Genomic DNA, 14,805 nt, shown 5'->3' on the forward strand with positions numbered 1-14,805 from the left:
TGCTCCAGCCCTGGAGTACTCATGGAGCTGGCACCTAGGCATGCTGCTTCTAATAAGTTACTAGCAACACTCTGTTGAAATGCTGAAATTAGTGTTCCCCACGACTTTCTTAAATATATTTTTATTCATTGGCTTCAGAGCAAGTTTTCCTAAGGATATATTTTGTTTGAAACCAGTCATGTGTTTTTGGAACAATTTTGTACAAAATCACTAAAGAACTCTAGCTTGTTTTCTTCAAAAGAGAGAGACTTTTGCATAAAACACCCTCCACCCGTTTTAAATATCTTGAATATAATTCTATACATCTTCACTGTTAGTTTCTGAAATATCTGTAATGGGAAATTATTCCGTCTGTTGAACCTAATCCCCTTAGTCTGTATTATATTTGTGTAATCAAATCAATTTCTCACTAAAAGCAGCTCTGGAGGTATATGATATAAAAATGTTTGTCTTTTTAATTTAACTTTTTAAAATTCTTTTTTGACCAATCTTCAGTTCAGTCCCTTTCTATTGGAAAACTTTTTCCCTTCTTGGGTTTCATTCGTACTTTGAGGACTATGCTTGTATTTTTTTTTATTAAATTAAAAAATAAGAGACGATGGAAGTGTCTGTAGTGTAGCAATTTTGAAAACATCTCCTCAGCTATTGGATAGTAAAGATACTGATTATGCTGAATCTCTCAGTATAGTGACTGATTTCAGGAGTACCTTATTTTCACTAGATGTAAAAGTTGAAATTAGGAAGGGGAAGGAATTAAACACCTAGTGTATCCTTGTTTGTTTGTTTTTCACAATAAAAAATGAAAGGTAAAACCAAGTCCAAATATGTGGAGGAGAAAACCACAAGCTGCTGCCATATTTATGCAAAGATAATTTTAGGGCAAGAAGAGGGGAGATGCAACAAGTTGTATATTCTTTTCTGAGATGGGCCAGAATTGGAAATCTGCACTCTACTGAACTTCAGGCATTTGGATAAAATGGGACCTGGATCCCCATCGTCTGTGGGTTTTGTTTTTGCATAATCAAGACATGTCTCTTTCCCCTCCCCCAAAACTATTTTTGATTGCTACCCATTTCTAATGTATTAGTAATTTAAATCTTAATTGTAAAGACTCTATACATGCTGAAGTCTTTGTAAGATTGTGGCTTTGAATATTAAAAAAAACTGACTGGCTAACATTCTTGTATATTAATATTTTGTATTTGCAGACTTGGGTTGGCAATAAAAGAAGAAAGATGAGCAGCAAGAATGTTGCAGAATCTGGAGGCACCCCACCAAGGACTGTTCCTAGCACCCCTACAGTGCCTCCAGAAGTAGCAGTCAGAAATGTGGTAAACATTGCTCGATCCCAAAGCCAGCAGTCTTCTTGGACATCATCTAACAATGATGTAATAGTAACTGGTATATATAGCCCAGCTAGTTCATCCAGCAGGCAGGGATCCACAAAACAGACTAATACTTCAATGACTGAGATACATAAAAACTCTATTCAGAGACCACCTGGAAAAAGTGATACAGAATTTCAGCAGCAGCATATCCCTGTAGGACGACAAGCACCACATTGTAAAGGTGCTTCGCTGCTCCTGGGGGAAAAAACTATTATTTTGTCAAGACAAACAAGTGTGTTGAATTCTGCAAACTCCATATACAATCATACTAAGAAAAATTATGGTGGTTCATCAGTCCAGACTGCAGAGTTGGTGTTACCTCAAAAGCCAATAATATGCCACAGGCCATGTAAAGCTGAACCAGTGGGGAGTCAGAGATTACACAAAACAGAACACACAGCCCTTGCATCACACATCCCATCTGGACAAAGAGCCAATGTTCGAGACCCTTCTTGTAGCACACAAAACTTGGAAATTCGTGAAGTTTTTTCCTTAGCAGTTACCAATCAACCTCAAAGAATTATGGGAGGAAATACAACACAGAAGCCTTGTTCAGTCGAAGGCAGTTGCCTGTCCATTGCAATGGAAACAGGAGATGCTGATGATGAATATGCTAGAGAAGAAGAGCTTGCATCTATGGGAGCACAAATACAAAGTTATTCAAGATTTTGTGAAAATAGCAGTTCCCTTCGAGTGGAGAACCAAAGCACAGCTTTGTCTGGACCAGGCAGAAATGTGAGCTGCAGTTCACAGATGGTGAATGCCAGGGACTTGCCTGACAATATATTATATCATAACAGAGACTATCGCTTGCCTCCACGGACCTCATTACATACACCATCCAGTACACTGTATAGTAGTGCTAATCCATCAAGAAGTAACTTTTCTCCTCATTTTACATCTTCAAATCAATTGAGGCTGTCACAAAACCAAAACAACTACCAGGTAATCTGTAAATTTATTTTTGCCTTTCAGATTTTCAGGACAGTCTTCTCCTGTGAGAGCTGAGAATGTAGACTAATACATCTATGTAGACTAATATATCTTGATCCATTGATGAAAGTTTACACTGTTCCTTGGCACTGTTTCAGGTTTTCTCCTTATGAGCTGAGTCTGGCATATAGGTCAAATCATATCATTCGCTCCTTCCTTTTTGAGTGCACCCATCCCCTGTCCTTGAAATGAAAGTTTTTGGATTCATTGTTAGAAATGGTAAGCATCAGTTCCTCCTTCTATACTACCCCGCTCACTAAACTACCATCTACTCTTTTTTGCTTCCTGTTTTTTTGATGGGGATTGGGATCTCCTTCCAACTATTCAGGGTGTTGGCAGATACCAGTTACAAGGAGGTGAGTCCTTCACCCTTGCAGTTTAGTTTACTCCATTTGTGTTACAGGAAATGTAATGAGGGCATCTCCAGGACCCAAGTTGCATCTCGTTCTCATAAAATATGCTTATAGGGGTAAAAGAGAGAGGAGAAATGTGAGTTCAGGTTACTGGGGGGCTGAAAAAAGAAAAAAGACCTGTGTCCAGCAGTGGCTGGAGCATTGCAGACCATTGTGGATTCATTTGTTGGAGGAAGAGAAACTGCAGGAAGCGTCAGAGTTGGTTTCAAAGTGGCAGAACTGCTGTGCTTTCCAGCATAGCACAGAGCCTGGAGCCTGAGTTAAGGTGCTCTTGATGATCATGATGGGGAGATAGCATTGAGCATTGTGTCCTGACATGACATTGGTTGCTGTTCCTCTTTCAGAGGAACTGTAGTCTTCCAATGGGAACTTCTGGGATGCCTCAACTTTCAACATCTTTTTCTAAATACTTTTCTCACTACTGTGGTTTGTTAACTCTTCAAATATACGTCACTTTTCATCATAAGGTACTACCAGGAATGTCACAGTTCTGTGACAGTTGCAAGTTTTGAAGGCCCATTATGTGCTAGCATAGCCTCTGTCTATAGTTTTTGTGATCTCTATTAATAGGAATTGCAAATCCTCTCAAGCATCTTCTTGCCATTTTGGGTGCATGTGCTATGCTCACCTCTCCTTTCATGGATAGAGCTTTTCTCCTCTCTAGAGGTGGTCAGTTAGCACTTGCTATTAACAAAGTGCTTTTACTTAAGAAAAACCAGATTTGTGAAAATGAAGAAAAGCCTGTAAACATATTTTTATTTAGTCATGAGCTGTTAAAAGCTGCAACAGCTTAAGCTGTTAAAAGGCAGTACAGCTTAAGAATTGAAACTTCACATACCTAAATGTATTTTCTCGTTTTTCTTCGCTGTTGTTGCAAACAAATGACATTCTTGGTTTAAAAGAAAAAGAGTACACCTTACAGCTGTAGCTCACGAAAGCTCAGGCTCAAATAAATTGGTTAGTCTCTAAGGTGCCACACGTCCTCCTTTTCTGTTTGCGAATACAGACTAACACGGCTGCTACTCTGAAACCTGGCATTCTTGGTTTAGTTCATGGCATGGTGGCAGTGGTAGAGTCTTTTTGGTGTCTACTCATCATTGGTCTTAGGAAACTAGATATCAAAAGTCCTCCTTAACTTGTTAAGCATTAGGCCAGCTGTTCACTTGAGAAATTAGCAAACCTGTAACCAGCCTTCCCATATAATACATCTCCATTATTATTTTATAATCAGGAGGCTTGAATCAGGTTTTTTTTCCACTGCACAAATAGACCAGTTCTTCCTCATATTGCTGTAAGAAGACTTCAGACAGCATCAGCCTATTTCAAAGGATTCTTTTGTTCCTGGGAAAGGGAGTCTTTCTATTTAGTCTGAATAGTATGGCTTTGTACTAGTTAGCAGTGATTCAGTATATTCTTTTCTAAAGTATATCTCCTAGGAATGCATCCCTTCCTAGGGAAAGAGCCCTTTTGAATGAAAACTGACTGGCCCTTTGTGTGCAGTGTAGTTGTAGCCATATTGGTCCCAGGATATTAGAGAGACAAGGTGGGTGAGGTAATATCTTTTATTGGACCAACCTTCTGGTAGTGAATGAGACAAGCTTTTGAGCTGCACAGAGCTCTTCTTCAGGTCTAGGAAAGATACTCCCAGTTTCACAGTAACATGCAAGGTGGAACAGATTGTTTAGCGTAAGTAGTTAGCTACTATCATCTCTTACAATATGTACTAACTACTTACGCTAAACAATCTGTTCCACCTTGCATGTTACTGTGAAGCTGGGAGTACCTTTCCAGACCCGAAAAGAGCTCTGTGTGGCTCAAAAGCTTGTCTTGCTCACCAACAGAAGTTGGTCCAATAAAAGATATTACCTCACCCCTCTGGTCTGTTTTGTTTCCCCTTTTGAAAGATGTTGAGATTCCTCATGCTGGTTCATGGTGCCTGCAGTAGGGTAACATACAGTATAATACAGATCAGAACATCCCAATCATTATTACTTGTACAGATTTGTTACAGTTATGTGAGGAAAAACTAACAAATGCAATTGAACTATTACAATCAAACCTGGCTCTTCATTTAGGGATTCCTTTTCATTCCCTTTTTTTCTATGGCTAGTGGGATGAAAATAAGGTGTATCCTGGTCGGTGAGCCTTAGAAAGGGGCCAGTTTTGCCTCTGTATTTCCTCTGACTTTTTTGTGTATGTCCCTCATGCATGTTTTGCAATGTGCAGTTTTTGGCAAGGCCAGGAATCAGGGTGTCACCATGACAGGTATGGCTCCAGATATGAGTGCCAATCTCAGGTCAGACTGTCAGAAAACAAGACAGACACCCCAAACTGGTGGTGTATTTTATTATTCTATTTCACCAAGCTAGTAACAAGTGTGAACTTCTGGATCACTGTATTAGTCTTACCACGGAGCTACAGAGAGTCCTCTTTTGGCTCTCCAACCCCTACTTTACCACCAAGACAAACTGGAATTTGTGATAAAAGGTTATTAAAACCAAAAGTCACCACACATTAGGCCACTCCTGACCCCAAAGGGCCAGTCACTTACCCTATTTCACTGAAAAAAGAAAAGGAGTACTTGTGGCACCTTAGAGACTAATCAATTTCTTTGAGCATAAGCTTTCGTGAGCTACAGCTCACTTCATCGGATGCATACAGTGGAAAATACAGAAGATGTTTGTTTTTAAACACCCATTTTTTCATGATTTGTGTGTATATCACTACAAAAGGTTTTCTCTCCCCCCACCCCACTCTCCTGCTGGTAATAGCTTATCTAAAGTTCTCACTCTCCTTACAATGTGTGTGATAATCAAGGTGGGCCATTTCCAGCACAAATCCAGGGTTTAACAAGAACATGGGGGGGAGGTGGGGGGGTTTAGAAAACAAAGGGAAATAGGTTATCTTGCATAATGACTTAGACACTCCCAGTCTCTATTCAAGCCTAAGTTAATTGTATCCAATTTGCAAATGAATTCTAATTCAGCAGTCTCTTGCTGGAGTCTGGATTTGAAGTTTTTCTGTTGTAATATCGCAGCTTTCATGTCTGTAATCACATGACCAGAGAGATTGAAGTGTTCTCCAACTGGTTTATGAATGTTATAATTCTTGACATCTGATTTGTGTCCATTCATTCTTTTATGTAGAGACTGTCCAGTTTGCCCAATGTACATGGCAGAGGGGCATTGCTGGCACATGATGGCATATATCACATTGGTAGATGTGCAGGTGAACGAGCCTCTGATAGTGTGGCTGATGTTATTAGGCCCTGTGATGATGTCCCCTGAATAGATATGTGGGCACAGTTGGCAACGGGCTTTGTTGCAAGGATAGGTTCCTGGGTTAGTGGTTCTGTTGTGTGGTATGTGGTTGCTGGTGCGTATTCGCTTCAGGTTGGGGGGCTGTCTGTAGGCAAGGACTGGCCTGTCTCCCAAGATTTGTGAGAGTGTTGGGTCATCCTTCAGGATAGGTTGTAGATCCTTGATAATGCGTTGGAGGGGTTTTAGTTGGGGGCTGAAGGTGACGGCTAGTGGCGTTCTGTTATTTTCGTTGTTGGGCCTGTCCTGTAGTAGGTGATGCTGGAAACTCTTCTGCCTCTATCAGTCTGTTTCTTCACTTCCGCAGGTGGGTATTGTAGTTGTAAGAATGCTTGATAGAGATCTTGTAAGTGTTTGTCTCTGTCTGAGGGGTTGGAGCAAATGCGGTTGTATCACAGAGCTTGGCTGTAGACAATGGACCGTGTGGTGTGGTCAGGGTGAAAGCTGGAGGCATGTAGGTAGGAATAGCAGTCAGTAGGTTTCCGGTATAGGGTGGTGTTTATGTGACCATCGTTTATTAGCACTGTGTAGTGTCCAGGAAGTGGATCTCTTGTGTGGACTGGACCAGGCTGAGGTTGATGGTGGGATGGAAATTGTTGAAATCATGGTGGAATTCCTCAAGAGCTTCTTTTCCATGGGTCCAGATGATGAAGATGTCATCAATATAGCGCAAGTAGAGTAGAGGCGTTAGGGGACGAGAGCTGAGGATGTTGTTGATCTCACACCAAAGACAATGCCGTAGCCAATTACTCTATTAAACTAACTAAAGATTTATTAGCTAAGAAGAAGAAATGAGAGTTACTGAGATATTAAAGCAGGTAAAATACATTACTGGTGAGTTAGAGTTTTTACTCCAAATGATAGCAGAGCTGTAGTATGCTAGTTCTCCATGAGTCTCTCAAGGTTACCCAAAATGGCTTTGGTGACCTTTCCAATTGCTCAGGTTTCCCCCTGTTGGAATCCATCAGTCCAGAGATATTGGATCACTCCTAGCATTTCTTCTGATAGCTACTTTCCCCAGAAGGCAATCTGGCAACTTCCCATCACAGCATGAGCCCTCCCTTTGCTGACTAAAAACAGACAAAGTTTTTGTGAATTTTCCATTGTTGAACATAATGATCTATACTTTGAAGTTAACATGCTTCTTCATTTACAGTTCAATCCTGTTTGATGGGCAATTCAGTTACATACATGCACAATGCATTCAGTTACAGCAATCAAGACAATCTTCATTAGTTTTCATGAACAATGTGATAGCCAGAAACAATCCTTCATTAGTCTTCATGCAGTTTCACACATTAAATAAATTCTCATCTACACGCTAGGGATGTAAAATAGTAAACAGTTAACCGGTAAGCATTAGTATTACCGGATAACCCAGTCTAACCATTAACCCCCAGCCCTGGGTGGGCTGGCACAGCACCAGCTGCACTGCCCTGCTGACCCCAGCCCCCGGCCCAATGGAGCAGCCTCAGCCCTGCGCTAACAGGAGCAGCCCCAGCAGCAGCCCTGAGCCAGGAGGCCAGGAGTCGGGGTGGCCCCTGGCCCCTCTCCCTTTAATCGGTTAACCAGTTAAACGATATAATTTTAATGGTTTAACTGGTTAACTTTTAAAACGATATTTACATCCCTATTACATGCTAATACATCCTTCTGATCTAGGGCTAATTAACTACAAGGACAAAGATAATGTGAATCAACAAGTTACAGATGAGTGAAGACAATAACATTAACATTTCTTTGAACTACTTTAGCAAAATAGTGAATTAGTCTGATCACAGTACAATATCTTTTGACACTCCTTTGAGTTCTATTAGCCTGCTGCCTTGGTCTGAGCTGGCAACCTGCTAGGCAGCATCACAGAGGGAACAGCTATATTTTTTTTTCTTAGTGCCTTTGACCCTGCGCCCATTTCCAGCCTTGCAAAAATTTTGTGACTAAGTTAAAACAGACCTGTCAGCATTAATTTACTTGACACTGGCCTCTTTGCTGTGAAATCCAAGATGGTAGATTTGGGGGGTAGCAGTGTGTGATGAGGGGGAAGGCAGGAGCTCGTGGCATCCTGGTTCTGCAGAAAGCATGTGTCCGTGGTGGGGATATTGGCACAGGTACTGTGTAGATCCCATGGGATCTTGAGGGAATCTGCTGGTTTTTGGGAGCTGAGCACTATGATGCTTTTTGGGGGTACACAGGGTTGGGAGGCATTTCACTACCACCTGCCCTTAATATAAGGAAGCCTTGTTGGTGTCTGCAGTGAGTCAGTTCCCCATCACCACCAGGCTCTGGCGTCGCAGGCCCTGCATTCGAGGCCTCCACGGGTCCCGCTTTCTCTTTGCAGGTTAATGATAGGCACACTCCAACCTCTGAGCGTCTCCCTGGAGTTTCCTAGCCCCTGGTACTCAGGACACTTTCAGAATTCCCAGGTCCTCTGTTTCTAAAGGAACAGTATACCACAGCTTACTAGTTAAGCTGTAGAGCACAGTTCTGCTTATCACATAGCACTTAGATTTGTTTATGGAGAAAGCAAGTGTAAGTTTATTTAACAAAGAAGAGAGATTCCAATGATAGCAATCATAAACACTGGAAACAGAGTGTTACAGATGAAATAAAATTGCCTATTTAACTTACAGCCTAAACTTAACAAATAAGACATTATGTCATAAGAGCAAAAGCTCACCCAAAATCCTTCCAGTGTATTAAAGCCAGGGTTGTGATTTTTTGTTCATGAAGCAAGCCCACTGTCAGCATACTCCTAGGTGAAAATTATTGTGTGTCTCCTTGCATTCTTCTGATATACCAAACTAATTCTTTGATCTTAGTCATAAACTGGCAACCCTGCTGTCATGTATTTCTTCCTGTAGATTTTGTGGTCTCTTGTAAACTTTGCAATCTTGATTAGCTGGTGATACCGTGTTCCATCAGACTTCTCTTGTAAGACACACAAATGTCTCCTATGAAGATAAGTGTCTGTTATCTCTTGCCTGAACAGAACCAATTTATCACCTTCTGGTGACCTGTCTCGTTTGCCTTAAGAACACAGTTTTCAGCATATATACATATTACTGTACATGCACTTTTCAGTGATGATCAGTGTGAAAGAGGCTTTCAGTAGAGACCTTTCATGACACTCTTTGAAAGAAATATGGAGCTACCAGACCCAGGGGATCCCAAACCATATGCAGCCCTATGCCTTCTGCCATTTGGCACCAAGAGGTTCCTGAGTCACAGGCAGCCTACCACTTCCTCAAGTGGGGCTTCTAGAACATTTACCACTTAACTTTACTTATGCATTGCAGTAATTTATGTATTGATTATTTTCTTATATACATTTTTGTACGTGGCAAGGATCCACTTTTAAATTTGATCTGTTTTTAATACCTAAAACAAAAAGGCACATGTCTAAAGCTCTGATTATCCTTTAAAATCACATGCATCATTGGATAGTAGAGCACCCCATCAAGTGAGTAACCAATTCCATCTCTGACCCTTTCCCCACAGAGGGAATTTCTTGATGGCAATAATTTCATAATGAGAAAACTGCCAAGATAGGCTGGCTTTTTGGCTAAGAGCTAGGATGGTATCCCATTAAGAAAATCTACTTTCATGAATATTTATGACATATTATGCTTTTACATATTAAAAGCTTGAGGGAACATAAAGCATATTTTGGTAATGGTTTTTCAGTGTCGGCTTTTATTGTTCTTTTGAAGAGGCATTAGAAAGAACCTGGAAAAAAAGAAAAAGATTTTAGATTTTTGTGGTCTGACACTCTAGCACATGCAGTCATTTATTGTTCATGTTTTTGGTCAAGTGTAATATAATTTAATCCATCAACCTGGGAATGAGTATCCTTATTCTTAAATTCCTGGGAAATCCTTCAGATTCAGAACATATGAAGCTTGAGTTACTGAATTGTTTGAATGCTCAGTTATTATAACAGGTAGCAATTGAGAGCAAGAAGTGATGAATTCATTACTGTTAAACATTGGTGGGATATCTAATAAGCAATTAGTCATAAACTCCCCAATTGAAATCATTTAATCAAATTCATGCTAATCTAACATAAGAACAAATGTAATAATCAATTTTTATGACACAAAGGGGTTCCTTGGAATTATTTATCCAGTTATTTATTCATCAGAAATTTTCTGCTCAAACTATTAAAAATGAGTAATCAGTGTCTTCAGACTTTTTTAACATGGAGCAAGGCAATTTTACCAAGTTGCATGACTTGCAGGACTAAATTAATGTCTGACTTTTATTTGGGGGCTGGGAGGAGGGAATAAAGTGAAATTATGTATTTAAGCTTCTTTGTAGAAAAGGTTAGGATTTCATTTTAGCTAAATGTAAATGAACATGGGATGCTTTTTTGTTTAATACATTAGCTTTCCTTGTTTGGAAACATTATTGTTAATCCTGTTCTGTGCTGTCTGTAATTTGCCCTTATTTTGTACATGAAAACGTAGAACATTGCAGCCAGGTACAGAGGAGGGCTGGGATACCTCTTTAAAATGTTAGTTATAAAGCTATTAGTTTATTTAGTGATATGGCAATTATGGGTTATGTTTTCTACATTCTTTTTGAAAAAAAGAACTGGTCCCACTTTATTTTTCTTATGAAGAGTTGTTGAACACATGAAAATGTCAAGATAGACATTCTAGATTTATCTGAAATTAACAGTAGACTGACAGATATAGAAATTGAAAACACCACCTGTAGTAGAGAATGGTGCTTTTTTTTTTTTTTTAAGCAAAACAAGTATGGTGTGGGGCCTTTTATTGTCTAACGTGATTTATGTCAATTAGGACAGTTCTCTGTAAATATCAGCTTCTATGTATTTGTCTATTCATACTACTGTGTTAATGTAGGGCCAGGTTCTGATACTCTTACTCACATTGAGTAGTCCCATTTAAATCCAGTGTGATTGCTCAAGGAGCTAGATACTGTTCTTCATGAGTATGAGTACTGCAGCTTAGCCCCTAAAAATTAATGTGAATCACATAAGCAGTATAACAGTTTGGTTTAGCTTCTTAAAATTATGTTAAAATGAATTGGTGGACAAATGTTAAAAATATACATAGTAGCTTTAAATTCTTGATTTTTTTTTCTTCTTGTTTTGTATTGAAAACCCTACCTGACAAACTGCAGATACTATGTAAATACAAACATTGCCTTTACCTTACATAATGGTGAAAGTAAGCAATCATTGATACAGTTTACCAAGGATTGTGGTAGATTCTCCATCACTGACCATTTTAAAATCAAGAATTTTTTTTTTTTTTAAGAGAGGTTCTGGAAATTATTTTGGGGAAGTTCTATGGCCTGTGTTGTACAAGAGGTTAGACTAGATGTTCACAATAATCCCTTCTGGCCTTAGAATCTGTGAAAAGGACAATGCGTGCATGCAGCAACCACAGGATGGTATTTTGACAAAAACACTGGTGATGTTGACTTTCCTCTTTCCCTCCCCTTATAGGGTGGCCAGGTGTCCGGGTTTCGACCGGAAAGTCCGGTTGAAAAGCGGACCGCCGCAGTGTCCAGTCAGATCTACTGACTGGATACCCAAAGTCCAGTTACTGCAGGTGGGGAGGCACCGGGTCATTACCCGCACCAGCCCCTACTCAGCCAGGGCCGCCTCCTACCTGTGTTGGGCAGCTGCAGCTCCCAGCCCCGGCTCTGCAGGCGAGTCACTCCATGGGGGGAAGAGAGCAAATGGAGGCGAGGCCTTGGGGGAAGAGATGGAGAGGGGCGGGACCTCGCGGGGAAGAGGTGGTGATGGGGGCGTTCCAGCACTCCTGCTGGAGTGTCACGTTTTTAAATATTACAGAGTTGGCAACCCTACCCCATTGTGGTCCAAAGTGAGTGGGCATCCTAATCAAGCTAGAAGACGGCTGGCTAAACAGGAAGTTTGGAGAATCTTAAAGTGTATTTTTCTGTACAGAAGTGTCTTAGGTAGCAAGTACAAAGGATAAACTTTTAGCTGAGGAAGATATAATTATATTTTTGGATATGCATTTGTTCAGAAATTAGTAAATGTTTTTAATGATGAGTATAATTCAGAGGGAAATATTATATTTACCATATTTTGAAATAGGTGGGTTAAATCTATGATGGATTTCTTGTCTTCCTTTTATTGAACTGTTTGAGAGTCTCTTCAGTTTCTGTTGTGCATAAAAAATGCTTGTACCAGAATCTAAAACCAGCCTAGAATGTTATTTCATACCCTGCATGTTTCAGTCAGAGAGAGAAAGAAGTACACTTCAGGTTTATGTAAGCAAATGCCTCTTTGGAAGGGTGGGAATTTGTGGTGATCAAGAGGAGAGATCCCCTGAAAAAGATCACTTATTACTCTAAAATGCAAATTTCTGCTATCTAGAAAAGTTTGATGCTGAAAACCACCTGTTCTGGATCTGGTACATTTATTAATGTTCCTGGAACATTACACGAAAAGCAATACACATAACAGATACAATTGGAAGGTGTGTTTCGGCAGTGAGTGGTTTCATTCACTTGGCCCATGAGCCAGATCCAGCCTGCTTGATGGGCCTCTATGACAAACTCAAATAATGTAGAATTCAAGTTTTCATTTCAGATTTCTAGGCCTCATCTGAATGTGTCATGTAACTTTGTCTTAGCCTGAAACAACTATTTTCCAAATTTTGACTTTTACTTTCATCTTGTTGAGGTGTTACTTCTGAAACCTAACAGTGACACTTTAAAAACAAGAAAATTTAAAATAATTTGGGTGTACAACTTTGCCTAACTTGCAGTTACTGTAATTGTGCGTTGAAATTGGGTAATGGCACATGCCACTAGTCGTATATACAAAGGGCAGAAGTGATACTGATTTTAGTGCTTTGTATCCTTTTTTCCTGCCAAGTGCAACAGTAGCTTTATTAAGAGCCAAATTCTGCTTTCTGCTCTCAGTTCCACTGGTGCATCTTCAACTACAATAAATGAAAGTTGCATCCATATAACTGACTGAACAAATTGGCCCTTAAATAATAGTTATTACTGAGGACCATATTCTACCCATAGTCTTTATGCAAATCTCCCACTGGGCCTGATCCAACGAGGTGCTAAATCTTTGTAACTCAATGATAGTATTCAGAGTAACAGCCGTGTTAGTCCGTATTCGCAAAAAGAAAAGGAGTACTTGTGGCACCTTAGAGACTAACAAATTTATTTGAGCATAAGCTTTTGTGAGCTCACTTCATCAGATGCATACTATGGAAAGTGTAGAAGATCTTTTTATACACACAAAGCATGAAAAAATACCTCCCCTCACCCCACTCTCCTGTGGGTGATCACTCTCCTTACAATGTGTATGATAATCAAGTTGGGCCATTTCCAGCACAAATCCAGGTTTTCTCTCCCCCCCCCCCCCCCGAGTGGCTAAGTCATTATGCAGCAAGGTAACCTATTTCCCCTTGTTCCCCCCCCCCCCCCCGGACGTTCTTGTTAAACCCTGGATTTGTACTGGAAATGGCCCACCTTGATTATCATACACATTGTAAGGAGAGTGATCACTTTAGATAAGCTATTACCAGCAGGAGAGTGGGGTGGGGGGAGGTATTTTTTCATGCTTTGTGTGTATAAAAAGATCTTGGATGCATACTATGGAAAGTGTAGAAGATCTTTTTTATTAACGGGAGATTGGCTGGCTGTTGATTTAATTTAGTAGTTCTGTTCTACAGACTATAATAAAAAATGTATTTTGGCCTGTGCTACAGAATAAATTTGATACTCTTTTATTAAGGGCTCTGTAAATGTTTTGATTTCCACATCATTTAAAAAAAAACGTTTTAGGACTGGTGTTACTATAATATAGTACAAAGTTAGTCCTGAAACTTTAGTTCAATAAGAGCAACTCTGCTCACCTAACTTGTCAGAGGAGTCCCACAGTAATCAGGCTACTCACATGAATAACACACAGAATTTGGCCCCCTCTGAAAATCTTGCAAGCATTTTTCTTAAGCAGAAAGGAAGAGTATTTAGATCTGGACTCATGTTTATAGACACTTATCACAATGAATACACACTCTTGAAGCTGGATTATTTTGCACAAGTCATGCAAAAGCTGTGTACATAGTATTATTTGCCATACCAGCAGTCTGAGAGTGTGCCTTATTGGTAATTGTTTTTTTGCTTCCACAGATTTCAGGAAACCTCACTGTGCCTTGGATTACAGGGTGTTCCAGAAAAAGAGCAGTAAGTACATTTCACTTGAAGCAGCAAATGAGCTAAGTAAAGGCATGGAAACACATTTAAAAAAAATTTGAATGACCTCTAGAAAAATGTCACTTTGAGTATTTGGTAAAACAGAAATGTGTGTTTTTTGCTTTATTTTATTTTTTGTTCATAGTAGCCACAAACAGTAGCCTGTAAATATACCCCATAAATAGCTGTACAGTATCTAGTGTTAAAAGCCCAAAATTGAAAACCTAGGTCCCATCATGCCACCTTTACACATGTAAGTAGTCCAAGTATCTGAAGTGCACAAATAGGGATTATTTCCATGAGTAAAGACTGCAAGACTTGATGTGATTTGTGTTAAAAATGAAACAAAGGCTGGTCATGACCCAAAAATTCAGAGAGGGAAAACTAAACTCATAAGGAGACAAATCCTAGTTTGTCAGCCTGCTAGATCCTATCTGTATGTCTATATATAAAATATGAGAAGCAGGATTTAGT

At 39.8% G+C, this 14,805-nt stretch overlaps 1 protein-coding gene across 3 annotated transcripts in view; it reads left to right on the forward strand.

The window, feature by feature from the left end:
* The window catches only part of HDX (highly divergent homeobox), an 84,193-nt gene that overhangs the window by 19,826 nt on the left and 49,562 nt on the right, over positions 1-14,805 (forward strand). For all 3 annotated transcript variants that reach the window (XM_084640108.1, XM_084640110.1, XM_084640109.1), the window contains 2 exons: positions 1,209-2,333; positions 14,269-14,322. In XM_084640108.1, coding sequence (XP_084496234.1) covers positions 1,209-2,333; positions 14,269-14,322 — 1,179 coding nt within the window. The remainder of the gene's footprint in view (positions 1-1,208; positions 2,334-14,268; positions 14,323-14,805) is intronic.

Source organism: Lepidochelys olivacea (genome assembly GCF_965140295.1).
Source record: "Lepidochelys olivacea isolate rLepOli2 genome assembly, chromosome: 9".
Lineage (NCBI taxonomy): Eukaryota > Metazoa > Chordata > Testudines > Cheloniidae > Lepidochelys > Lepidochelys olivacea.